This window comes from Rhincodon typus, chromosome 37 (genome assembly GCF_021869965.1).
Source record: "Rhincodon typus isolate 14 chromosome 37, sRhiTyp1.1, whole genome shotgun sequence".
Taxonomy (NCBI): domain Eukaryota; kingdom Metazoa; phylum Chordata; class Chondrichthyes; order Orectolobiformes; family Rhincodontidae; genus Rhincodon; species Rhincodon typus.
Window position 1 is genome coordinate 19422476 of NC_063368.1, and position 12917 is coordinate 19435392.

Below are 12917 nucleotides of genomic sequence, written 5' to 3' on the forward strand. Positions count from 1 at the left end.
CCATCCTACAGGATCGTTCCCCAGTCACTCACATTCTACAGGATCATTCCCCAGTCACTCACATGGTATAGAATGACTGATTACAATAGACACGCACAGCTCATCTCCATCTTGTTTACTTCTAGTTACCGTATTTTTGAGTATGCAATACTCAGGTCAGTCATTTACAAAGAAGAATCTCACACAGAGGACATTATCATCATAAAAATTATTGTATTGCTTGAGGATATTAAAAAGTTCAGATGACCACGGACTAGGCACATCTTGATCCATGTCTAACCATGGGTTGGATAGCACTTTTCTTTTTAAACCAGCTGCACACTTGTTGAAATCCAGCTGCACATTTCATATACAATAGACACTAAATTTTTCATTCGGCAGTATTGCCATTTACTTCATGTCTCCTTATAAACATAGCAGTGAAACAGTGAGCAATGCACAGGGTTAATACAGAGCATGATGCACTCAATCTAAATGATAAGATGAGTTTATATTCAGTCAGACCAGCCTATTTCCAGTCTAACTCTGAGCCAACAGAGATGGATTGGAGTCTTTTACAAAATAGCCATGAGATGCGCTCTGGTACCATTTAAACTTCAATAATAACAAAATGTCTTGAACACATGCACACTGATAAATCATCTTTAAGACAGAAATTATATGAACTGTTTAACAATTCCCAGTGGCATGTAGGGTTATGGGGAGGGTAAAAGATATTGAAGTGTTCGAATTTTGTATTGAATGGCAAGGCAGGCCCAACAGGCTGAATGGCCTACTCCTGTTCCTATCATGTTAGTATGACATGACCACCTTCGTCTTAATGCATAGAGAGTGGAGGAACTCTTTGTCATTTCCTCTTAGCCCTATTAATCAAGTCTATTAACCTGATGACCATAAACCAGGACTCAGTGTTCAAACATTATGTCAGCTCCTTGGAAAATCGAGCGTTTTATTCTGTTTACAACTAAAGTCCATCTTTTGACTATCAGATGCTGTATAGAGTGCAGCTGTTGTTGGCGTCTGTCCCAGATTCTCACAGTGAAAAGTGAGCTGTACAAGATTTCATAACAAGACTTTGTCACCAAAATCCAAAAATGCAAGTTCAATCCTCCACTCTCCCACCTCTCCCCAGGTCTGTCACTCAAGGTCAATAATTTGCACAGTAAATACTACAATGAAACATATTTCCTGTCTAAACTAAACACACCTCCATTAACTGAGCTGGCGAATAAATTCTATACATCGATAGAACCCCATGCAATGGGCCTCACGTACTGCCCTTTCAGTTTATAACCATTGCCTGATGTTGGAGGGTAACCAACAGACAAGCAGCTGTGGGTTTTCAGCATTTCTGAAGCCCTCTTTATTTCCCTCCCCCACATTAGCTCATCTCCTTTGTTGTCTAGTCTGGCCAGTCTCCCAAATTCCAACCATCCGTCAAACCCCTTTCATCTGAAACTCTGCTACCTCTAACATAACACACATCGATTCATATCTTAGAATCCCTACAGTGTGGAAACAGGCCCTTCAGCCCAATAAGTCCACTCTGACCCTCAGAGCATCCCACCCAGACCCATCCCCCACAGCCCACCTAATCTACACATCCCTGGACTCTATGGGGCAATTTAGCACGGCCAATCCACCCTAACCTGCACATCTTTGGGCATGGGAGGAAACCGGACCACCCAGAGGAAACCCACGCAGACACAGGGAGAATGTGCAAACTCCACACAGACAGTCGCCTGAGGGTGGACACTGTTCGGCTTATACTCACTGACCCAAATCAGCTCCCAGTCTAGTAATGTCTCAGTTTTAAAATACCCAACCTGGTTTCCAAATACCCTCTGTGGCCTTGCCCCTCCTTATTTCTGTAGCTCCTTTCAACCCTACAATCTTCCAACATCTCTACACTCATCCAATGTTGATGTCTTGTATTTCCCCCATTTTAAATGATTCTCCACTGGCAGCTTGGAGCATGGACTATAAACTCCAAAATTCGATCCCATCCCTCCCTGCCTGCCTGTTGGATTCCTATAAGATGCTCCTTTGCACCTTCATCTTGAACCAACATCTCGGTAGTCTGGCCAAATACCTCCTTATGGAGTTATCAATTTTATTTTCTGTTACGCTCCTGCAAAGCCCCTTTGCAGTATTTTATAAAGTGAAAGCCACTGCATAACTGCAACGTACTGTTATCAAGTTCATTAGCAGGTTTTCTTCAGACCATAACAATTGCGCATCCATTTCCCACACCAATAAGGCGATCTAGATTGACCCAAATTCATCACATCTCAAAGAAATTAGCCGGGAAGAATCTACTCCTGTGTATTTTTTTTTTCATTTGTTCAAGGGATATTAGATAGGCCAGCATTTACTGCCCAGTCCTAATTGCCCAGTTGGCAGTTAAGAATTAACAACATTGCTGCGGGTCTGGAGTCACATGCAGACCAGACCTTGTAAGGACAACATATTTCTTTCCCTAAAGGGCATTAGTGAACCAAATGAATTTTTATGTCAAATCACAACGATAACACTATCACCACTGGATCAGCTTTTAGTTCAATTTTTATTAAATTCAAATTCCACCATCTACCATGGTCAGAAATCAAACCTTTGTCCACAGAGCATTATCCTGGGGTTTTGGCTCACTAGCCCTTTGACATTATCTCCGTAGCACCAACCCTCCCTTTCTGTAGATTAGCTTAACCACACTGATGTGGAGGATGTCTATGAATGAAAAAGGGAATATAAAGTAAAGGGTTTGCATCTATATAGCAACTTTCATGACCTCGAAACATCCCATAATGCCTACAGCCAATTGAGTAAAGCATACACAGTGTTGATCCTCTAGCTCTGATTCTGAAGCTTATGGATTCATGATGTATTTCAGAGGCAACAACAACAAGTTCTGAGGAAAGGTCACCGGACCGGAAACGTTAACTCTGTTTTCTCCTTCACAGATGCTGCCAGACCTGCTGAGATTTTCCAACAACTTTCGTTTTTGTTCCTGATTTACAGCATCCGCAGTCCTTTCGGTTTTTATTATGTATTTCAGAGGTTTGAGCATAACAATTTAGGCTGACAGCCCAAGTGTGAGGGACTGCAGCACTATTGAAGGTAATGTCTGCCAGATAAACAGTTAAACTGCCCTCTCAGTGAACATATAAAATCCCACATCCACTGTATCAAAGAAGACCAGGCAAGTTCTCCTTTGTGTCCAGGACAATATTTGACCTTTACCTAAATTGACCCAAATCAGGGGATCTGAATGTTATCACATGACTATTTTTGGGAGCTTTCTGCATATAGATTGGCTGCCAAGTTTCCTTCATTGTCTGGAAATCACTCTGAGATGACCTCAGATGGTGAAACTCACTTTAGAAATGAACGTTCTTTCTGCTAGGTCAGGTGTATTGTTATACCCTGAGGTAGTACACTCAGTATGCCATTCCTGCCATTTCCATATCACTTCCCCACCCCGACCGCCCCCCCTCCACCGTCTCAGTCCACAATATCTCAGGAGGGGCAACAAAAAGGGGAAATATCCCCTGAGGTGATATGGGGAAAATAAACAGTGGGTGGAAGTTTTCTATTCTTTCTCAAAGTCTGGTGGCAAGGCTGTTTGGTGATGACTAGCCCATTACCCTCACCGTTATCGCCCACCAATCAGCTCCTTAAGAGCCTGGTTGGGTTGGGTTTCTCAGCAAATCACAGGCCACGAAGCTGCCAGTCAGAGTTCAGCAGTTCTGGGTCCTAAGATCTGCCAATCCTCAGTTTCAACGGCGAGAGGGTTCGGTAATTTTTACACCCTTCACTTGCAGACAGGGGTTCAAAAGCAAAAGCAGAACCCCCTGCCTGAAAATCATCCATGCCTCTTATGGCCCTTATATTGAGGTTGCCTTCACTACCCAACCCCTCCCCCAAGCAAGCTGGCAGGTTAGTCCAGCTTCCCAGTGGGGAAACTAGCCACCTTTCTCACCTGTTGGGGAGGTGGCCATCAATTGACTACTAAAGGATACAGCACCTAATCAGTCAGGTCACAAAACGTGGACGAGTATCTCTGAAATCGTCCAATGCCTCCCGTTCTGACCACTTCCAGGGAGGGGTGGGATCACGTCCAGTGTGAAACTTTTGTCCAAACCAACATTGTTGACCAAACAGGCTCCACAGTGGCCACACCTTCTACTGAGCACCAAGGGGGCGTTACTGCTAGATCAGTCATAAAGACCAGCTGCTAAGTGAAAGCCGGACCAATCCTTCCAAGGGCATAACTGTGGTTTGGGAAAGGATAGGGGACGGTCAACCAGTACCTGCTGCAGCTTGGACTGGGGCAAAAGCCAGACAAAGTAGGGAAAAGGTAAGGAGACCCAAATGGAGAAAATAAACCAAACAAAAATGAAAGAATACACCGCAGGGTGAAAGAAAAACTCACCAAAAATGCAATGTCTAAAGCTCTTTCAAGCATTGAAAAGACTCATGGTAAGCATGTTGAGTCATGAATGTCTCCCAGCTAAGCTGGAATCCTATCAGTTAGCCATGAGCTTTCCAATTTATTCATGGAGAGTTGGTGCTGTCAAGCCAATATTTATTACCCATCCTTGTACAATGAAGTCATTCACTCAGCCGTTTCAGAGGGCAGTCAACCAGAGGGTCTGGAGTCACATGGAGACTAGAGCAGGTACATTTCCTTGCCTAGAGATCATTTGTGAGCAGATGGGGTTTTATGACAATCAATGACAGTTTCTGTGGTCACCATCACTGAAGCTAACTTCTATGTTATATTTTGTTTTTCAACTTCAAATTCTGCCAGCTGCTATGGTGACCTGTGAAACAAGTGTATTGCCCTGGGCACCTGGATTCCTCGTTCAAAGGACCGTGCCAATGTACTTAGTCACTGTTTGTTGTTATGTTCTCTAGTTGGTTCAAGGAAAGGGAAAGAGGGAACTTTCGCTTGGAAATAATGTTGCAGAGTTCCATTAAAACACATCCCACAGCTTCCTCATTCATGGTATCACTGGGACTGAACTCAAAGCCACTGTTAGAGAGTTTCTGACACAAGATGTCTCTTTTCAGGCTGCCTGATCCACAACAGTCAAGACAAAATACATAGCAAACAACACAGGGCTGATCAATATTTCCAAGTGTACGGATATCGCTACATCAAGCATTTCAGTTTTGGTTAAATTCAGAAAAAAAATGTACCTCCTTTTCAGTATATTTAATTAGATGATTTATTAGCAAGCAATATTTATTTACCAGACCTGCAGTTTTATCTTTTCCAGGATATTGGATCTCTACGCTTATCCACCAGGAGCAGCCATCACATTGTAGCTTTTCAGCGACAAACCTAAGATAATCACCATCAACATCCAGTCTTCAAAAGAAGGAATTCTGACCAATCACAATGGTTCATATCATAACTGCCTGGAACGTACTTGCAATTATCATTGTGGTTTTCATGCTCATCAGGTAAAGAAACTTAATATTGCAGTACTGAATTTTGGCTGCCCATTATAGCATGGGTTTCACACAGGGCAGACACTGTCTCCAACAAACTGACCTGGGACAGGTACAGCACAGGATTAGATATAGAGTAAAACCTTCTATACTACCTCATCAAACACTCCCAGGACAAATCAGAATGGGATTAGATACAAAGTGAAGCTCCCTCTACACTGTCACTGTCAAACACACCCAGGACAAATCAGTTTGGGATTAGATACAAAGTAAAGCTGTCTCTATGCAGTCGCCGTCAAATACTCCCTGGACAGGTACAGCACAGGATTAAATATAGAGTAAATCTGCTTCTACGCTGTCCCTATCAATTAATGTGTTCTACCCTCAAAAGTGTCCCTTTAACATCAGTGACTACTTCCTTTTTTTTGACAGTAACTATTCTGTGACTTCAGCATTGGGACCAACAATTGAACCAAACATTTTCACAAAAATAAGCCTGACCCCTGCAGATGATGGTAGCTATTTATTCCCAACCTGACATAGTACCTTGGTGAATCTTCAGCTGCTCTCTGTTGCATTGTGACACAAACCATCTTTAAAAGCATCAAAAGCCCCCACCCCAAAACTGCACACCAGTTGAAAGCTACAAGTCACCTGGAAACATTCAACCTGAACCAGTATAGAGTCAGGGAGAGACGTACCTGAATACACAACACACCTGTCCAAAAGCCACAAGCTCAACATTTGACACACACCTAATTTATTAAAACCCATCAATAATTGGTTCTATCCCATCATTAAAACCACAGGTCAGTGGACTCACTGTAAAGTTAAACAGAGCTTCCCACAAATAGCTGATGTATAATATTCAACAAGGTGCCATATCATTGATATAAAAACTACAACGAATTGCTATCACGAGACTTTACAGATGAAAATGGAAGCAGATGGCCTATATTGTTGGGTCTTGTGGTCTAGTGATAGTGTCTTCTGCTTGTGGGAATGGGTTCAAATCCCACCTACTCCATAGGAACAGTATAGCCCTGTTTGAACCTATTTATTAACAGGATATTGACCAATAACGTTCATTTGACTTTTTTAAATAATTTTTCGTTTGCAAGTTGAAGCAAAGAGCTAAATGCTAGTAAACATTTACCCAAGGTTAACCAGCGCTATAGGTCTGTCTACTTTTAGTTAGGAGTGAAATCGGTTGGCAATCTCTCAGATACTTTAATGGATGTTAAAAGTGAAACAGGAATGGCGGGGAAGGGGCTGTGTTTTTATTTTGCACCCTGTGAGCACATAGCGGTGTTGCATTTCATGTGCCCTGGGTATTATTCACAGAAACCCCTGACTGCTGACACCAGTCAGCAGAAAATTGTCTCTCTCTCCCACACACACACACACACACACACACACAAAGATCTCCTTTGTAACACCTGAGGGCTGTTGAGTCCAGTTTGATGCCGGGCAGGGCACAGTGTGGAGATAGTGGGGAAACAAAGTGCCAGCCTCTGAAATCTGACTCCCAGCTGTTTCAGTCTTTTTTTTATTTCTATATCTTGCTCCCCTTCCCTTTCTCTCCAGCATTCACCAGCCTGTGAGGGTTGCTGAAACATTGGAGCCAGATATTTTACATCCAGGTACAGCAAGCGCAGAGCACGGATCTACACCAATGCAGAATAAGCCCGAGACCAGTGTGAATCTGCAGGTTCGATTCTATCCCTTGCCGTAGACGCAACTTACACAGGCCAAATAAAAGGCTTCCATATGAGTTCAATCTGTGTTACAATCTCTGGATAAATAAATCTCTGGTGAGCACTGCAACTAACCACATTAGAAGTTTGGATGAAGTTTTGACACATTTAAAATAGACGGAAATAGGAACGATTTTTAACAAGAAGGGGAAAAAAATCCTAGTTTTATTTGAGTTTACAATCGGTATGAGTCATATTTGGGTTTTTAAATGACAAGGGTGGTGACGTCATGGTATTTTAGCCTTGCATGTTTAAGGTTGAATCCTGTGTGAAATTTTATGTGGAAGAATAATCGGGGTGTTGTGGAGGGTGGGGGGGTCAGAGAGAATTTTTTTTTGTAGGCAGTTGCATTAAGAGGCTGTGAGTGCACATTTCACTCAGTTGTGTTTAATAACGGGGTGATTTCTACCAGAGGGTCGTTATGTCCCCCTTAACCCCCCCTACCTCTTCCCCAACTCTCAGTGTTTATTGCAGTAAAGGCTCCTAGCCTGGCTCCGAGGACATATCGAACCCACCCAGCTCCCTGTAATCCGAGAGCTAATTGATGACATTGCGCCTCTTGGAGTTGTACAGCCGCCTCGTCAAACCTCAATTCACTGAACAGATATCGTTTACGTTTCCCACTTGTACCCAAAATGAAATGGCAACTCCTGTGTCCCGGGGAGTTTTGGGGGTGGGGGGGGTGGCGGACTTCATAAATAAAAGGCAGCATACACACAACATCATCTTGTTTCATCTTCCCATGTGTATTTTTTTTTAACTGAACTGTAACAGGGATGTGAAGTCCCAATTCCTTCCTGGAACAATGCATGTTTGCAAAAATGTATCCCCCATTTGACATCGTTCACTAGCTTTCCAACACTTGCAATGTCCGCTTCAGTGATGGTCCCTCAGTATTTCTTTAATTCCAAATTGCTCTCATCTACAGCAATCACACAGGTTTCAAGATTCCTTGCTGTCATGGCAATGTATCCTCTTCTAACTCCCTAGTCCACTCCCCCTCCTCGATTAAAGATTTTTTTCGTTCGGAATGACAGAGATTGGAAACATTCGGTTTTGTTTGTTTGCAGACCTAGCCTATACATATATATAAAAAAAAATGTTCCCATTTTGTCTTTGATAAGCATTAGTTCTGACACACCCAAAATGGCTGTTTCCTTTCTAATTGCAAAATAAAAAAAAAGCTTAATAAGAAAATAAAACAATGCTGCAAAAACACCTTTCAAATTAAACAAAAAAAGACATTAATGCTTCATAAAAATCATCAGGCTGATTCCTTGTTCAATGATCTCCCATTGCCACGCTCGAATTAGTTTACTTAAAATACCCCTGATTTATTGGTGGTATTGATTTTTCGGGTTGGGTGAGGGGGAGGGGTGGGGAGATGGAAATATATAGTATTCAGCATGTTACCCCGCTGCAGACCCATGTTAACAGGAATGTGGATGCTGTAAATGGGAGAAGCAGAGTGCGTCAAACAGCACCATTGAGAGCAACCGCTTAGCTATTCATCCCATGTTCAGCTATCAGTCATACAGAATAAACATGGGGAGACAGAGGTGGAGGGATAGACTGAATGGGGAAGAAATGGTGTAGGAGAAGAGGAAGGAAGGGAGGATGAAATACCTTCGAGGCAGCAGGTTCTCCATAATCCCGAGTGTGTCATCACTTCTTCGTTCTTTTTGCTGGTTTCATTTTCACTGACCGTCTTGCTTTTGCAAACCCCTCTGGAGTAAAGCCAATAGTCTGTCCCTACAGCAATGGTCATTAGACTGAAGGCTGCAAAAGCCCCCACCGTGGTCAGCAGCATCTGCACACCGCGATCAAACAGCCCCATTCTTCGTCATTATATTCGGACCCAACACACACTTTCTCTGTCTCTCTCTCTCTCTCTCCTTTTCTCTGTCAGGTAGTTGAGAAAAGATTCCCCCCTTTCGAAAATGAAACAAAAGGGGAATAGAGACCAAAAAGAAGGGGGGCAAGGCGGGACCAATTCCAGTTACAATCCAATATATGTTTATATATATATATATTTATAATTTTTTTAGTAAAAAACAAAGAAAAGCCCCAAAAATAGATAAGTTAATCCTTTTTTCTAAAATTCTGATCCCCAGTTTCCATAAGTGATGGCTATTTCTGAGAGAGCTTCAAAAGATCGATAGCAGTGAGGAGCAGAGTCCGTGGAACAGCTCCTGTTCAGAGTCTCGGCAAATCAAGCCAGATACAACGCAGCCGTCTTCACTCTTGGTCAGACTTGCTCCCAACGCCATGAAATCCTCACAGTTCTCCTGTTCTCAGACAAGCACGGGGTTGGACATAGATATTTCTTTCTGGCTGAGCTTAGTCTTGAAGAGGACAGCGGCTGAACGCCTTGCAGTTCATGTTTAGTGAAGGCATTTAACTGCCCAGCGCTGGTGCTGAAATGGACAGCTCCTTTTTAAACCATGTTATTGACAGGGCTAGCTCCTGGGACCCATTCTTTGTCTCTCTCTCTCTCCCTCCCTCCTGATTTTCTTTCTTCCTCCTCACCTTCTTCTTGTCCCCGTTCTTTCTCTCTCTCTCCCTATCTCTCTCTCTCTCTCCCTTCCTCGATTCCTCTCGGTAACTGAAAAGAACAGCTCCCAGTCTCCAAAGCACAAAAGAGGCGTTACTCTTCCTCCCTAGCGTTCCTCGTCACTCTAACTGTACGTGCCCACAGCTCCTAATGCAGCCCTCACATCGCAATTAGACCGCTCATACACACACACACACAAAAAGGAGGAAAAAAAATCGCATGGTTCCGGGCAAAGAGAAGCACAGATCAGCATGTGGAAGGGATTGTTCAAAATAAGTTACAACACAATGTGTCCAGTTCCGTGCACTCATCTACCCACTCAAAAAAAGAATCCACCAAAAACTGGTAGGGGGTGAGGTACAGAGAAGAGCTGGATGCACCAACATAGGATAACTAGATAAGATTTACAATGATGTTGCCACGGTTGGAGGGTTTGAGCTAGAGGGAGAGGCTGAATAGACTGGGGGTCTATTTTCCCTGGAGTGTTGGAGGCTGAAGGGTGATCTTATAGAGGTTTATAAAATCATGAGTGGCATGGATAGGGTGAATGGCCAAGGTATTTTCCCCAGAGTAGGGGAATCCAAAGCTAGAGAGCATAGGTTTAAGGTGAGAGGGGAAAGATTTAAAAGGGATCTAAGGCACAACTTTTTCACGCAGAGGGTGGTACATGAATGGAAGGAGCTGCTAGAAGAAGTGGTAGAGGCTGGTACAATTACAACATTTAACAGGCATCTGGATGGGTATATGAATAGAAAGGGTTTAGAGAGATACGGGTCAAATTCTGGCAAGTGGGACTAGATTAATGTCGAGTATCTGGTTGGCATCGACAGGTTGGACTAAAGGATTTGTTTCCACACTGTACACCTCTATGACTCTATAATTACTAAATCCAATAGGGAATTCAGGAGAAACTAACCAGAAAGGATAAAATGTGGAATTTATTATCTCAAGAATGATTGAAGGAAGTAACATTCAGGGAAAATGGTGTTGAATGCCAAGTGCAAGCTCGAGGGGCTGAATGGCCTACTTCTGCTCCTTTATCCTTAAACAGAGAGAGAAAGGAATAGAAGTAAATGTTGATAGACAGGAGGTGTACAGTTGGGAAGATGTTTCTGCAGATCAGGAAGCGTCTTTGGTGCAAATTCTATTCAAAATGTTCCTGTTCAAACCATTGTGAACCAATTTTCCAATAATTGCCTTCTGAAGAATTCATACCAGATTCAAAATGTTAACTCTGTTTCTCTCTCCACAGGTGCTGCCAGACCTGCTGAGTTTCTCCAGCACCTTCTGTTTGTGTTTCCAACAGCTCAGTTACCACTGTTATAAAAGAAATACCACTAGAGTTAAATTCTGACCCCTGCACCACATTGAAAACAGATTTGGTTTTTATTCACTAATCAAGCAGCTGATATATCTGAAAAAGACTGAGAATGGGGAAAGTGGGGGGGGATTGAGAATTTGATATTTTAAAAGTATTTGGATCTAGAAAGTTGGGATCAGTAACAGTGGCCCCATGAAGCTGTCAGATTATCATAAGCACCTAACTGATTCATTAATGATCTTTTGAGAAGTTAAATTGTCCAACTTTATCGAATCTGGCACAATATGTGATTCCATTCTCACATCAGCATGGTGAATGAAGTGGCCTAGCAAATTACTCTGGTGGTAACTAGAGATGGGAAATATGAAATAATACCTCCTTCCCAAGAATGATTTTTTAACTAAGAAATGATATACAACTCAACAGAACCTATGACCCAGTTAACTGCATGGGGGTCAGATTCAAACTAATCTAGGTACCTAGAATTCAAGGGCCACATGTGACATTGCATGTGTGATTGCCCACTTCAGAGGATCATCAAGAAAAACTGAAATAGTGTCCAGTTGTTACTGAGTTATCTCAAATATTTTCACTCTGCTCCTTTCACGAGGGAAAGAACTTTGCCTTGCTTCAAATAAAACAGACTTTTTTAGACACCCAGGGAAGAATTTAATTTCATTGCTGTTTGCTAAGTTGTTTGTAGCGAGTCCAACAGAAAAATCGTGAAAAGCTGCAATGCAAATTGTTTTTAGTCATGGAAGAGGATGGATCCTGGAAAATGTTCAAATGCATTGAGATAACAACAATAACAGGCTGCATCTCTATAGCACCTTTGATATAGTTAAATGTGCTAAAGTACTTTGCAGAAATTGTCAAGTGAAATTTTGCCATGTGCTACATAAACATTAGGACAGATTGTCAAAAGCAGCCGGTTTCAAGGAGTGAGAAAAAGGAGGAAACTGAGGTGAAGAGGTAGTACAATTCATTTTGTCATAAAAGTTTCAAATATGATTTTAGTCAGATATTCACTGACTGAGATAACCACCAATAATTTTACAATTCACAGGTTAACCAGAAAGCAACTCCATAATTGTCAGCTCAGCAGACAGTCTAGATACATTGACAACCATTTTAATTTGCATGTGCAGGGTATAAGATATCTCTTTATTTGTTCTTGGTAATTCTTTATCTTTGGTTGTTCAGAAATTCCTCAGATTGTTCATTCCTTTCTTCCATCAGATAGGAACAGTGCAACTTTCAAACATTAACACCAGCCTTAGCACCAACACTCCCAGGACAGGGACAACATGGAGTTAGATACAGAGTAAAGCTTCCTCTACACTGTCACCCATCAATCACTCCCAGGACAGGGACAGCACAAGGTTAGATACAGAGTAAAGCTTCCTCTAAACTGTCCCCATCAAATACTCCCAGGACACGGACATCATAGGGTTAGATATAGAGTAAAGCCTCTTCTACACCATGTTATCAGTTGTTTCCAGGCTATCTACAGAATAAGGCTCCCATGAGCCTGTCCCATCACAGTCTTTGAGTATCTAGGTAGAGCAGAGGGTTTAATGCAAAGTAAAGTTCCCTCTATAATGGCCCCATCAAACACCCCTAGGGCAGGCGCAAGTTGAGGACAGTTCCAGTTCAGGCGTGGTTTATATATAGGGTTAGTTTCCTTCCCTGTGACCCATAAGCATTCCTGGCTGAGATACAATGGAAGGTAAAGCTCACTTTACCCTGATCCCAAATTCAGATCAGTCATTCTGTATCAATGCGTCATCTCCTTCGATATCCCAAGCTAACGGTTGTTCCTCTCTAC

General features: G+C 42.4%; 1 protein-coding gene across 1 annotated transcript in view; it reads right to left on the reverse strand.

Annotated features, from left to right (window-relative positions):
* The window catches only part of LOC125487139 (voltage-dependent calcium channel gamma-2 subunit-like), a 71079-nt gene extending 62028 nt beyond the window's left edge, over positions 1 to 9051 (reverse strand). Inside the window, exon 1 of the mRNA XM_048617380.1 lies at positions 8841 to 9051. Within this exon, the coding sequence (XP_048473337.1) occupies positions 8841 to 9051 (211 nt within the window). The remainder of the gene's footprint in view (positions 1 to 8840) is intronic.
* Between the last annotated feature and the right edge of the window lie 3866 nt (positions 9052 to 12917).